Genomic DNA, 13,647 nt, shown 5'->3' on the forward strand with positions numbered 1-13,647 from the left:
CTTGTTCCCTTAGATTAAACACTGCTTACTATAACCATGGTGCTGACTTCCTGTTCTACTCCTTTCTTTAGGTGGGCCCAGTAAGAGCAGACCACCTCCCACAGGGCACTCTAAGAGTACACTTCTGCCTTTTCCCAGCCCCAGGCAGTGCTACTGAGGAGTGGACCAGGTGGAATAGATATGTAGCTACGTGATTTACTACCCAACTAACTGCTCAATGGTCATGGGAGAACCTCTATGGCAGCAGTACTCAAAAACCCTCTGGAATGCTCAGGCTCATGGTAATCTCGTGATACATACTAGAATTTTTTCTGTTAGTACCTCTGGATCTGCCTCACAGATCCTTCCCAAATTCTTCCCACCTTTCTGCCAAGGCATAGAAAACTAGACCACTTGAGATTCTACCTCTAATTACCTTTGGTTTTATTTTTAAGTGGAGTCTTTCCTTTGATTAACGTCACTGGGGATCCCTCTGCCTTGAACTTTGAGAGTAAAGCATGCATAATTCTATTTTGACCTTTTCTTCCATTTGGTCAAACTGCAACTATAATAAATTTGGTTCTCACCTAATTTTTGGAAAGGCAGCTTGGTGCAGTTTCCCCATGTTTATTTTGTCTGTCTCTCCATAAGTTATCTCCCTGCCAGCATTCCTCTAAAATCACTGGTTTCACCAAATCTCTTCACAATGCATCCTAACACCTGTGCTTCCTCTACTGCTTATATTCTGAGTTTTACTGTCCATTTGGCACTTTCATCTTCATCCTCTTACTTTCTATTAAGGTAAGTCCTACATCTGTTCAAGATCTAGCCTATTCATGTCTCCTTCATGAATTCTTCTTTAATAATTAAATCATTCTATAGCCCTTCCCATGTCATTTCTAAAAGCAGTGACTCTTTTAGCTTCCTCTGGTTGTTTTGTTCATTTGGTCACTTATAAGACTTATGAATATAGTGACGTGAACATCACATGTATTTTTTTCCCATATAAGGAGATGATAGGAAGAAGGGAGAGCAAAAGTGTCACAGTGGCTCCTCGTGGCTCTTCATTCTGCCCTCCATGTGGTCTGGTTCTCTACTTCACAGTATAAGGTGCTGCTATAGTTCCAAGAAGAAAAAGGAAGAGCATAAACAGTCAGCCTACTTTAAAAAAATTAATTAAAAAATTTTCCTAGGGCAGTTTTAGGTGGAGGAGGGAGATACAGAGATTTCCTATATATTCCCTGTCCCGGCACAGGCATGGCCTCCCCTATTAGCAACATCCCCCTCCACAGGGGTACGTTTGTTACAATTGATGACCTGCATTGGCATGTCATTATCACCCAAAGTCCATAGTTTACATTAGGGCTCAGTCTTGGTGGTGTACATTCAATGAGTTTGGACAAATGTATACTGACATAGATCCACCATTGTAATATCATGAGTATTTTAACTGTCCTGAAAATCTTCTGTGCGCTGCCTATTCATCCCTCCCCCAACGCAACCTCTAGCAACACTGATCTTTTTACTATCGCCATAGTTTTGCATTTTCAAGGATGTCATATAGCTATAATTATACAGCCATTTCTAATTGCTTTCACTTAATAATAAACATTTAAGGTTCCTCCATATCTTTTTATGGCTTGATATCTCATTTCTTTTTAGCATGGAATAATACTCCATTGTCTAGATATACCACAGTTTACTTACTGATTTATCTACTTATGTAAAACCTAAGATTATCTTAGTTGCTTTCAAGTTTCAGCAATTATAAATAAAGCTACTATAAACATTAGTGTGCAGGTTTTTGTGTAGACTTCAGTTTTCAATTCCTTTGGATAAATACCAAGGAATATGATTGCTAGATCATATGGTGAGTGTGTTTAGTTTTGTAAGAAACTGCCAAACTGACTTTCAATGTGGCTATACCATTTTTTATTCTACCAGAAAGAATGGAGTTTCTGTTGCTCCATATCTTCACCAGCATTTGGTGTTATCAGTGTTCCAGATTTTGGCCACTCTAATAGGCATGTAGCAGTATATCATCATTGTTTTAATTTGCCTTTCCCTGATAACATACGACGTGGAGCATCTTTTCATATGCTTGTTTGTCATCTGTATATCTTCTTAAGTGAGGTGTTTGTTAAGGTCTTTGGTCCATTTTCTCGTCAGGTTATTTGTTGCATTTTAAGACTTCTTTGTATATTTTGGTTAATAGTCTTTTACTAGGTGTCTTTTCCAAATATTTTTTCCCAATTTGTGGCTCGCCTTCTCATTCTTGTGACATTGTCTTTCATAGAGCAGAATGCTTTTAATTTTAATAAAGTCCAACTCATCAATTCTTTCTTTCATGTCACATCTAAGAAGTCATCACCATCTCCAAGATCATCTAGGTTTCTTTATATGTTTCCTTGTATTTTTAAGAGCCGCCCAATGTGGGGCCACCATTTTCTGAAAGGGAAGCTGGGAAATATAATTTTAAGACTTTCGTGTCACTGTTTTCCCAAATCTAGGGATTCTGACAGTAGGGAAGAAGAGAAGCTGCAGCTACATGGAAATGGAAGCCTCATGTACATGCGTGTGTCACAGGGACTGAGGCAAGTGCCTTCTTTGCTTTCCTGAGCATTAGTGAGGTAAGTAAACCGTAAATTTTTGACAAATCTAGATACACCTCCTAGGCAGGAGAGTATTTCCTTTTTACTTTGTCTTATACTCTTTATTATTTTTCTAGAAATAGGTAGAAAAGATTAAAAATTTTAAAAATATATAAAAGATAAAAATAAATGCAAAACATGTTTATTTATAAACACAATGCTTGTTCTATTGAACAAAACAATTACTATAGGTTTATTTGGAATTTGATGCTAGGCTCCCTGATTATAATCTTCAACACATATCCAATAAATACTCTGACGTGGCATACAATTCTGGTTCTATATAACATATAGATGTTTTAATGTTTACCCTAAATTTGCAAGCTTTGGGAGTTACTAACACAGTGGTTGGTTAACCTTAGTAAGCTGGCCCTGTATTCTTAGAATTTAAACGAATAATATGCATGATAAATATTTGCTATTATTTGTGATGCTGTTGTAGATGGCCATTAAGATCATTTCTGCTTTGAGTGAAGGGTGTTTTCCTACTTCTGTCAGACACAAAGCAAGCCTCCTTTTGTTCCTGATCACAGCTCTAATTTTCCCTGCTGGATGAATTCAGCAAGTTGAGAATCTGGAGGCTTTAACATTAGCAGAATCTACAAAGCGCCAGAGGGGCACAAAACGTGCACAGGGAACATTTGCTCTTCAGGCTTGGCGGCGTGGTTGCCACAGCTACCAAAGCTGCTGATTTCTTTACTTCGTGTTCACGTGGGAAAAGAAGCTCTCAAGGTGACAGGGCCCTTATTATATAACTGACATTGCAATTCATTTGCTTTGATATTAACATTTTAATCTACCATACCTAGTCCTAAATAGGACTTTTCTTTGGGAATACTCAGCCAGGTGGGGGATGGGTAGACTAAGTTTTATACAACCAGGATTACAGATTATAGAACTGAATTTTTAATTATTTCTCCTTGGACTTTGAGACCTATTCATGCCTTGGCTTGAGTTGGTGTCGGGGCTGAATTGCTGCATTTGCCACAAAGAGAACATAAGAACCGTTGATTCATATATATCTATGTGTGTATATACGTGTGTGTGTGTGTGTGTATGTACACATACACGCACACACTATATGGGTCAATTTAAAAATAGCAACTAAGATAAAATCACATCAGCCTAACTCCTTGGTGAAGTTAAACATCCATGTATAATTAACTGGCAAATCATTCTGAAGCCTTAAGGTTCTATGCTTTATTTAACAATCTTTAAGCACTAACTATAAAATATTAATTGCAGATGAATAGGCTTTGCTTAAGACCAAATCATATATGTAATATAATTGACATATGACACTCTCTAGGATATGTTGCATAGTGAGTCATATATAAGAATGTGTTAACAGTTTATATATTTCCATTTTTATAAGCATGCGTGTTATCAATGATAAATAAGTCTCTCAATTCCTCCACTTACTTGTCCCCAATTTCAGTTTTAAAGAGACTGTGAGGTGAGTTTGTTGTATCTGCCCTTTGATAAAATGTCATTATCAACAGTAAAACACATCTTAGGTTAAGAAGGAGCGGCTGAAGCATCATTCAAGGTATTTGAATTTTGTTGTTGCTGCCAAAAGAAGGCATGGAGTTTTTAAATAGCTTCAAATTTGGAGAGGTGGCATGGTCATTCTCCTTTGTTTAAACTTTTGATAATCATTCTTTTGAGAGTTTGCCTCTCAAACATTTTGATGTAAACATTGTTAAACAAAGTCTACATTATACTAGATGTTGGATTTTATTCTCAGCAACCTTTTATTCTGTCTTGTCTCAAAGACCTTCAGTTTTCTTCGGGGGATCCCTGTGGAAACAAAGAAGCTAAATTTAATCCCAGCATCAAGGGTGAATGATGTGACTCAGGCTAAATCAATCAGAGCCTTCTGTTCCTCTTGCCACAGTGAGTAATTTAACAATTTAGCATGGAAATTTAGTCAATCTGATCACTATGAATATTAAGACTTACTTTGGAATGCTAGGGCAAAGGTACTTTCTGCTCATTTGAATACTGTAGGATAATATTTCCTAATCCAGTTGTCTTCAGACTTGTCTGTGTGACTTACTTTGGTCGATGACATATATAAGGAAGTGACATATGCTAGGTGTGAGTAGGAGTTTTAGGAACCATCATGTATACCTCCATCCATGTTCTTTTTCCTAAGCCGTAACACTAGAAATGACTCAAGTAGGGTATGCTCCATCAGCTTGAGTCCTGGAAAAAAGACTGTGTGAAACAGAGCCACAATTGACCTACATGGGAAATGTATAGTGAATTGAAATTAATTTTTTTTCGTTGGTATGAGATGTTGAAATGTGGGAGTTGTTTTTCTGCAGCACAACTTAGCCCACATGGTAAGGTGTTGGACATGATGCTGGAAATTGGGATTGCCATTTTTGCTGCATGAAGTCAGCCAAATAACAGAGCTTATGTAAGAAGAAAGCAGAGTCAGACAAATTATACAAAAAGACGGAATTCCGATGATGATGTTATAAACCCTACATAAACTACAGTTGTAATTTGTATTTAAGTAAATCCATATACTTCCTTTATTACTTAAACTAATTTAGCTGGATTTTCTGTTACTTGCAACCAAAGCCAACTAATTGACTTATATAGCATACCATAAGTTCCACTTTGTTTTCTTGCACCATATATCTGAAATAGCCTTGAAACCAGCCCATGCAATTTAAATTATAAGGTCCTGAAAGTTGCCAGCTAGATCAATGTTAACAAAGGAAGAGGCCACTTGTTAGGGAAATTTATTATGAAAGTAGATGGATGCCAAATAAAAACTGTGGAAGATTACTCTTCTAGTAATAAGATTCTAATTATTTCTTTAAGGATAAGTGAAGAGGTTTTCACTTTTCAAAATAATTCCTGTTTAAAATGTATGAACATGGGTGGCTGAGGAGGATTGCCTGAGCAGGGGAGGCAGAAGTTGCAGTGAGCCAAGATCATGCCACTGCACTCCAGCTGGTTGACAGAATAAGACCCTGTCTCAAAATAAAAAAATATATATATAAACAAAGATCTCTAAGGAGAAAAGTTGGGGAGAAGGTACCAGGGATTATAAAGTGATGTTGTAAAAGACTTTGGCCAAATTCCCACCAAGGGTCTAAAATGCTACTGTTAACACTAGCTGATCAATCACTGGACTTTTCTTGTCCATTAAGAAAATTAAAATTAAGAAACCTATGACAAGTCACCATAAATATGGACATACCTTTCCATAAGCAACGTATGTCACACATGACAACAAATGAAATATGTAACACCTAAAAAGTTGCTTTGAGAGTTTCCCTTGGAAGAGGGAACCACCTGTGCTCTAAGCTGCTAGGCAAGAGCAGAGAGGATCTTCCCTGAGGTGACTGAATGGAGTTACAGTTGGGCCTCACCATGGCCAATTTTTTCTGTTGCAAGCAAGGTTATCACTAAGGCCAGAATACTTTAACTCATTGTGACAGTCATCAGTTTATGGAAAAAACTTCCTGTGTCAGGGGAACATCACACACCAGGGCCCATCAGGGGTGAGGGGTTAGGGGAAGGATAGCAGGGGGTAGGAGGATTGGGGAAGGATAGCATTAGGAGAAATACCTAATGTAGATGTGGGGGTTAAATGCAGCAAATCACAATGGCATGTGTATACCTATGTAACAAACCTGCACGTTTTACACATGTATCCCAGAACTTAAAGTGTGTGTGTGTGTGTATATGTATATATGTGTGTGTATATGTGTGTGTGTGTGTGTGTGTATATATATATATATATATATATATATATAAATATAGCAATACTATCAACCAAAACAAAAAACAAAAAACAAAAAAAACTTCCTGTGTTTACCCCCAAAATGTGAATGGCCATTTGAAAGCAGTACATCTTACCAAGGAGAGGGCTGGAAGCGATAACTAAGTAGTTACATTCTTAGTTATAAAGCAACAGTAAACAGCAACAAGAAAAATTTAAAACACAGATTTTGGGTATTGAAGCTTGTATCGCATTTTTATTTCATCTTATTTATTTTTAACTTTTGAATAGGGAATGCTCTTGCATGATTAAATATATAATACAAAATGATATGCAGTAAAAAGTTTTGTTCCACCTTTACCCCCATCAACTCAACAGCCCCATTTTCCTCTGTACCAGTGGTTAACCCTATTATTAATTGTGAGTATCCGTCCAGAATTCCTTTAGGCACAACCATGTAAATGTATGCATATATTGTTGTTTCCTCTCTTTCTCACACAACATGTAGCATATTATGGATTGTTCTGTATTTTGCTATTTTTGCTTAATGATATATCTTGGAGATCTTTCTTTATCAGTCCATGAAGAGCTTTGTCATTCTTTCTTACATCTGCATATAATTTCACATGGTATATATATGGTAATTTATTTAACCAGCTGCCTATTGATGGCAAGTTGGATTATTTCCAATTTTTTACTATTACATACAGTACTTTTGATAAATAACCTTTACTTATGTTGCTTCATACACATTTATTGGTTATTTTCAGAGAAATGAAATAAAGCTAAGCCCTAAAAAGAGAATCACCCTCAATTCTGGCAAGCTTCTAATCAGAGGACTCACTAGGGTAATTTTAATGACCTAAAACCACTACTTAGTTTTTTACTATCCATCTCATTTAGCCAAGAAAAATAGCTTTCAGTTATAAATATATGCAAGCTACCTAGACTTGGAAAAAAGGGACATCTAATCCACTGGCTTTTATGTTGCAATTTAATAATATGTTGTCTTATATATACCCATGGAGCTACCTTGGACCTCTGCAGAAATGTTACTTTCCAACAAGAGTGATAGAAATAAGGGTCGTGCCATAAGAGCCGTGTAAATACCATACAAAAGTCCTAGAACATTTTTGGCCTTTTCATCTTGACCTCCATTTCAAATCAGCAACTTGATTCTGAGGACTTGCCTTCTGAATCAATTCCCATGTGCATTCTTTCGTTTATATTCCTTTTTCCACCAGCTCCATTCTCCAAAATGACTGCTCTGTCATTAATCCCCTTTTATTCTGCAGAGAAGAAAAAAATCATTTTTATTTTATATTTTTTTCTGCTGCTCACTTAAAATTCATTGGCTGGGACCCTGTAAATTAGACTGAGAAAAGACAGAGTAGCGAGAGAAGAACAAACATAAACTTATTGATGTGTGCATAGTGCACACACATGAGAGTATTCAATGATGAGTAACTTGAAGGGGTGGTGAGAATTTGAGCTGATACATCATCTTAAAAAATGATAAAATTGTAGAGAAGTGACAAAAATAAGGAAAAGAACTTTGAGCTTCTAGGACATAAGTGATGGGATGACATATATATGGGGGAACTAAAGGTAGATAAGGGCTAGTTAGTGAAGTTTGTTATGTAGACTTTTCTGGTGTGGTATCAGGGCTGGTAAGGGTCTAGATATGGACTTGGATATCTTAACTTCTGTCCTTCCTGGAAGAGAGGGGAAGGGCACCTTTGCAAATTTATGCCCTGCCTGTAGGTAGATGGGGGAGAGCAGAGAGCTTTTCTTATATTGGTTTCTTCCTTTCCTGTTTCTGTATCTTACCTTTGGTTCTAAATAATACTTAGGCCAAATGAATGGCTTATTTTGGGATGGCATATTCTGCTACCCTTCAATTCCATTCTATTTATTCCATCCTATATGCATTCTGTTACTAATATGTAGCTTAAAAATATCCATTTTTAATATATCACCTATATCAATTCTTCTTTGTTGCTGATGCTATTGTTTTCTCGAGGAATTCTTTGGGAAATTACTTTAATGGATTGGTTTTTGATAATTTATTTTCTCCCCAAGCACTCAATGGGAAATTTAGAACATGGGCAAGATTTTGTTTGTTTTTGTTGAAAAGAAACAAAAAATATTTAAATCACAGACTGCCTAAATATAAATTGCTAACATTTTTAATTAACATATTTTTATATGACAGTGTCTTTACAAAAGGCCAATATTTCCAACTCTACTCACAATCTGATTTCTGGATATTCCTCTCACTGATAAAAATGGCTTGTAGGAAAGTTCTATGAGTCGGCTTTCCTAATTTCAGTTGTAGGCAGCAATATAAATTCTTCTCAGCAACTCCATCATCCAAGATATACTGTCGGCTAGTTCTAGAATTTCCTGGATCCATCTTTTATTTCTTTTCTTCCCTTCTTTCCTTCCTTCTTTTCTTCCTTCCTTCCTTCCTTCTTCCTTTTTCCTTCTTCCTTCTTCCTCCCTTCCCTCCCTTCTTTCTTCTTTCTTTCTTTCTTTTTTTCTTTCTTTCCTTCTCCTTTCTTTTCTTTCTTCTTTCTTTCTGCAGTTCATGGCTTCAGTATTGCTTTAAAGGGAAAAGTGTGATTGGGGTTAGGGTGGGGGTATGGGGAGAATACTGTTCTGTCTCTTCTCAGTAATGCCATTTATTTCGTTGATTGATTTATTGCCATCTTCTCCTCTTTTTTATTGCCTATTTTTTTGTTCACTGGTACATGAACTCCTATCCACTGTGAATCTCTGTGCAAGTAGTATCTTTTATAGCAGCCTTCATCTGCCCTCCAGAATTCTGAAAGCAAAGGTCTCCAAAATGTGAAAGAACTTCTAGTGTATTGGGACCAATTTACTGGTTTAGTTTGTTTAATTATAATCAGAGCTAAGTCAACATTATAGAAATTATATGAACACTTCAATTGATTTAGGATGATTCTAAATAGTCCTTTAGCCATATGCTATTTATTTTTTAATAGAAATGAAGAGGTCTAATTTTTGAATTTGTGGAATACTGTGTACATATTTCTATAACAGTCACAAAGATACAGTCATCCAAATATATAGAGACTGCATGTTTTTATAGTACTGCAATGAATAGTATGCTGGTTTATGAATTCAAACTCATTTTCTTATATAAGTGAGAAAAAAACTAAAACCATATTTTTCCAATGCTTATGGTTACCTTATGATGATTAATCCTCAAAAATATTATTATTATTTGGGTGGTGGGATTTTGAAGAAAAGAACAAAAGACAGAAAAATAGAAAATATTCAACAACAAAGAGGCAGGAAATTATGTTCGACGAGATTGCAATACTCAAATTGTGGTTAAGCTGATGGCCTGCCTGATATTCGACACTGATTACTCCCTCCCCAGGGAGATATTATAAACAAAGATTTACTATCAAAATATTTTTTATTTGTCTGAGAACTAATTTGCCAAGGCTGGAGATCAGAGGTTTGGAGCAGATGGGAAAAACAACCTGTTCCTCTGCCTTTAAGGAATCAGCTGTAGAGAGAACCGCAGCAAGTGGAGTGGAAATGTCACGTTAGCCCCGAAGCTTTGTAAATATCAGGAAAGAAGACAGTACCAGTCTCCCAGCCCACAGCATACAAAGCAACTGTCTCTTCCAGCAGGTATTAAACATTAATGATCATTTCTATAATAAGGGGCGAGAATGGTTCTTTGCTGTAGAGCTGCCCAATCATTTGAGTTGTGTTAGATTTGCAACAGCAGCACGTTTCACAATTTTTTTTTCCTTTTATCACTGTGAGAATCTTCAGCCTGGAGGTAATGAAGTGCTTCCTTTATCGCTCTGTATCATTTGAAATATTTATCTGATTATTTGAATAAAAGATTACAGCAACAATAGTAACTCTATCCCTGCATACACTCAGACTTCAGATGGAAATAGGAAGCTTAATGAATAAAATAATGCCAAGCCATTTGGCATTAAACTTTTCAAGTAACAAAAAAAATTCTATGATAAGTTTGCTTACAGAATATAAACTCACACACAATGCTAAGCATGAGGCCAAACCCTAAGAAACAATTGGTCTTTGGAGTATAAATTAGACATCAGTATGTTTAAAGAGCTCTTCACACATTTGAGCATTTCTGAATGCATTCTTGCCACTTTGTTGATTCTAAGTGGCGTCACTAAAAATAACATGGAATCTATCAGCAGTTTCCTTAGGACTTTTGTTACTCCATTCTTGTGTTTCTGGTTTTATTGCCTGGTGAGTATAATGCACAGAAATGGCTTCCAACTTCTACCTGTCTAGCTGTGGGAAGTTTAGTCTTTTCAGAGAACCCTCCCAGAGCACATCTTGGAGTAAACACAGGTGACAACTCAAGTATAAATATGAGTTTTGCCCTCACTAATTGCCATGGAAGGCCACTTGGACACTTTGCTCCATCCAAGCCCAACAGAGCCATGAGGTCTAAGCTGGCATTGCTTCTGTTGCCACAGCTGTTGTCTCGATGCCTTTGGAGCTGCACAATCAGTGTGCAGCCTCAGGAATCCGGTCAGGTAAGAAGGAGAACACTCCTCTGTGTTCCCCTCACTAGGGGTTAAGAAGGGGAAATGGCATCGCAAAGTTGGCTGAGCTCACAATCACTTCAGGGTTTAGTGAGATCGTCTCTCACCACACAGAGCCCCTGCCTGCCATGATGTACAGGTACCCCAGGATGGCTGAAGTGGAACAGGCCCCCGCCTAAGCTATCCTAGAAGTTTCTATTAATATTATCCTCTACTACTTGGGTTGCTGAAGAGTTTAGTTCCCGCTGCGATTTCATTTTTCTTTCTGGAGGATTCTCTTTCAGACATTTCCATTGCTTCTCTTTCAATCTCTTTTTTATCTGGGTCTCTTGGGGCTGCTATGCAACTCTCAAAAGCCACTGTGTACAGCATTAAGTCTTTGTTTCAAAAGGCTTTCTAGCATCTGTTGTGATTCTGTGACTGTTGATAGATACATGGGGAGAGGAGCATTGCCTTTCTCTACTGACCAGGAGAGTTCCTGTCTAAGACCAGTTCTATGATGATTGCTTCTTGTATGACTAAATATACAGAAACTTTAAGAGGCAAGTCTCTGGATCTGTATTTCTTTATCCCTGCTATGCTTTCCAAAACCATATCTCTCTATTTTTTTTTTCTTTTTTTAAGATGGAGTCTTTCTCTGCCACCCAGACTGGAGTACAGTGTCACTATCTTGTCTCACCGCAGCCTACACTTCCCAGGTTCAGGTAATTCTCCTGCCTCAGCCTCCCAAGTAGCTGGGATTACAGGTGTGCACCACAACACTCTGTTAACTTTTGTATTTTAGTAGAGATGAGGTTTCCTTATGTTGGCCAGGCAGGTCTCAAATTCTTAACCTCGGGTGATTTGCCCACCTCAGCCTCCCAAAATGCTGGGATTATGGGCATGAGCCACTGCTCCCGGCTCGTATCTCTATTTTTGCTCTTTTTCTTTCTTGGTGGCAGTTGCACAAGGTTGCTATGTAACCAACGTTGTATTGGGGATAGAGAGAATTAGACTTAATCTACTTTTCATGTCTCCTTAACTTTTTTTCACTCAAGATCATAGTTGTGGATGTTAGAGATGGTGATAATAGTGCATTGTATATTTTTACTCATTTACTAATCAACCAGATAATCTGTGGTACATGGACCCTCAGTTTTCAATATTGTATTCCCTAATGTGGGTGTATCAATCAATTTTACACAAATTATTGTACATTGACCATTTATTGACCATGATTGTTTATATATATATATATTTATGGGGTACAAAGTGATGCTATGATTTATGAATACAATGTGGAATAATTAAATCCAGTCAATTAACATATCTGTTATCTCATACTTATCATTTGTTGTGATGAGAACATTTGAGATATACTCTGTTAGTGATTTTGAAATGTGCGATACACTATTATCAACCCATCCTCACAGATGGAACTTAAATAGAGACAGTGGCATGTAGCTGTCACATCAGGCACTTTGTTGTTTCTTCCTCTTCCGTCTTCTCCTTTAGATTCCAGGAAAGGAAGAAGAGGAGGAAGGACAAGGAAGTCATCATTTGTTTCTGGTCCATTTGATACTGGCAAAGGAACATGTTCCCTCTGAATAGCAGATGTCCAGAGTATTTAGGCTGGTGGGAAGATGAGCAGATAGCAGAGTCACGCCTTGTGAAATTTGGGCATGGAATACGGTTTGGGTCGTTGTTGCATCTTGGTGGCTTACACGAACCATTTCTCCAGTCAAGTGATAGCTGTATTCAACTGACTGTAGTTGTGACAGTGATACCAGAAGTTTCGCCATCAGTTTCTGCTGTCAGATCCTCCACCCAGGATAAGGTTTCTCGACTCAAATCTGTTTATGAAGATGAAGATACCCCACCAGGCTTCTACTGCCGCTTGGCATCCTGATTTGAGATGTGAGTCTTAGTAGTAAAGATATATTTTGTCTGGGCACAAACCTTTGATTTGAGCTCTAACACCATTTTTAGATTTTTTTTTTTTTTTGAGGCTTATTCAAAATGGATGTTTTGGGAGTGGAAACATTTTTTTATTATATATTACTTTGATTAATAAACTGCTTTGTATCATCTTCAGACACAATGATGCATACTTATGTTTAACATCTCCATGAATGTCTTGAGCCAGATGTGAAATCATTGCAGAGCATCATAGTTAAAGAGAGGGGTCTCTGGTGAATGAACTTTATCCCCCCAAAATTTTCACCCTGTTCCATCCATTTATCCTGCTCCCTTGCCCCCAACTCAAATAGTAGGATTTTGGGAATTTCAAGTGTCCTTACTGCCTTGCTATTTATTGTATTCACAATTACATGGGAATTATAATAACACTTTCTCAAGTAAAATCTCATGCATAAACCAGTGGGAGGACAGGGGTCCTGATTAGCCAGTGGTCCCTTCTGGTATGCCAAAACTCACCTTAGATGGACATTTTTCACTCTGCCTTTATTTGTGGTCAGTCTTACCTCAAGGATAGAATCAGCCGTGTTTGATTTCTTTCTTCCTGCTTACGTTTTTGCAAACCTAGATATTAGCCATAGTTTCATAACTAATGTAATTGCTGCATCTACCCACTAGAAGTTTCATTTACTAATCAATCAGATGATCTGTGGTACATGGGGCCCTGGTTTTTCAATATTGTATTTCCTAATATGGGTGTATCAGTCACTTTTAAACAAATCATTATAAATTGACCCTTTAT

The 13,647-nt window shown here is 37.2% G+C and overlaps 1 protein-coding gene across 1 annotated transcript; it reads left to right on the plus strand.

Annotated features, from left to right (window-relative positions):
- The first annotated feature begins 992 nt into the window (after positions 1-992).
- LOC135277013 (uncharacterized) lies at positions 993-12,927 on the plus strand. Its single transcript, XM_064382911.1, has 7 exons — positions 993-1,082; positions 2,505-2,609; positions 4,406-4,526; positions 9,910-10,044; positions 10,881-10,940; positions 11,574-11,653; positions 12,670-12,927. The coding sequence occupies exons 1-7, from the start codon at positions 993-995 to the stop codon at positions 12,835-12,837; spliced, it is 759 nt and encodes a 252-aa protein (XP_064238981.1). The 3' UTR covers positions 12,838-12,927.
- The last annotated feature ends 720 nt before the right edge of the window (positions 12,928-13,647 follow it).

This window comes from Aotus nancymaae, unplaced genomic scaffold (genome assembly GCF_030222135.1).
Source record: "Aotus nancymaae isolate 86718 unplaced genomic scaffold, 86718_ANA_hifiasm-v0.15.2.pri h1tg000029l, whole genome shotgun sequence".
Lineage (NCBI taxonomy): Eukaryota > Metazoa > Chordata > Mammalia > Primates > Aotidae > Aotus > Aotus nancymaae.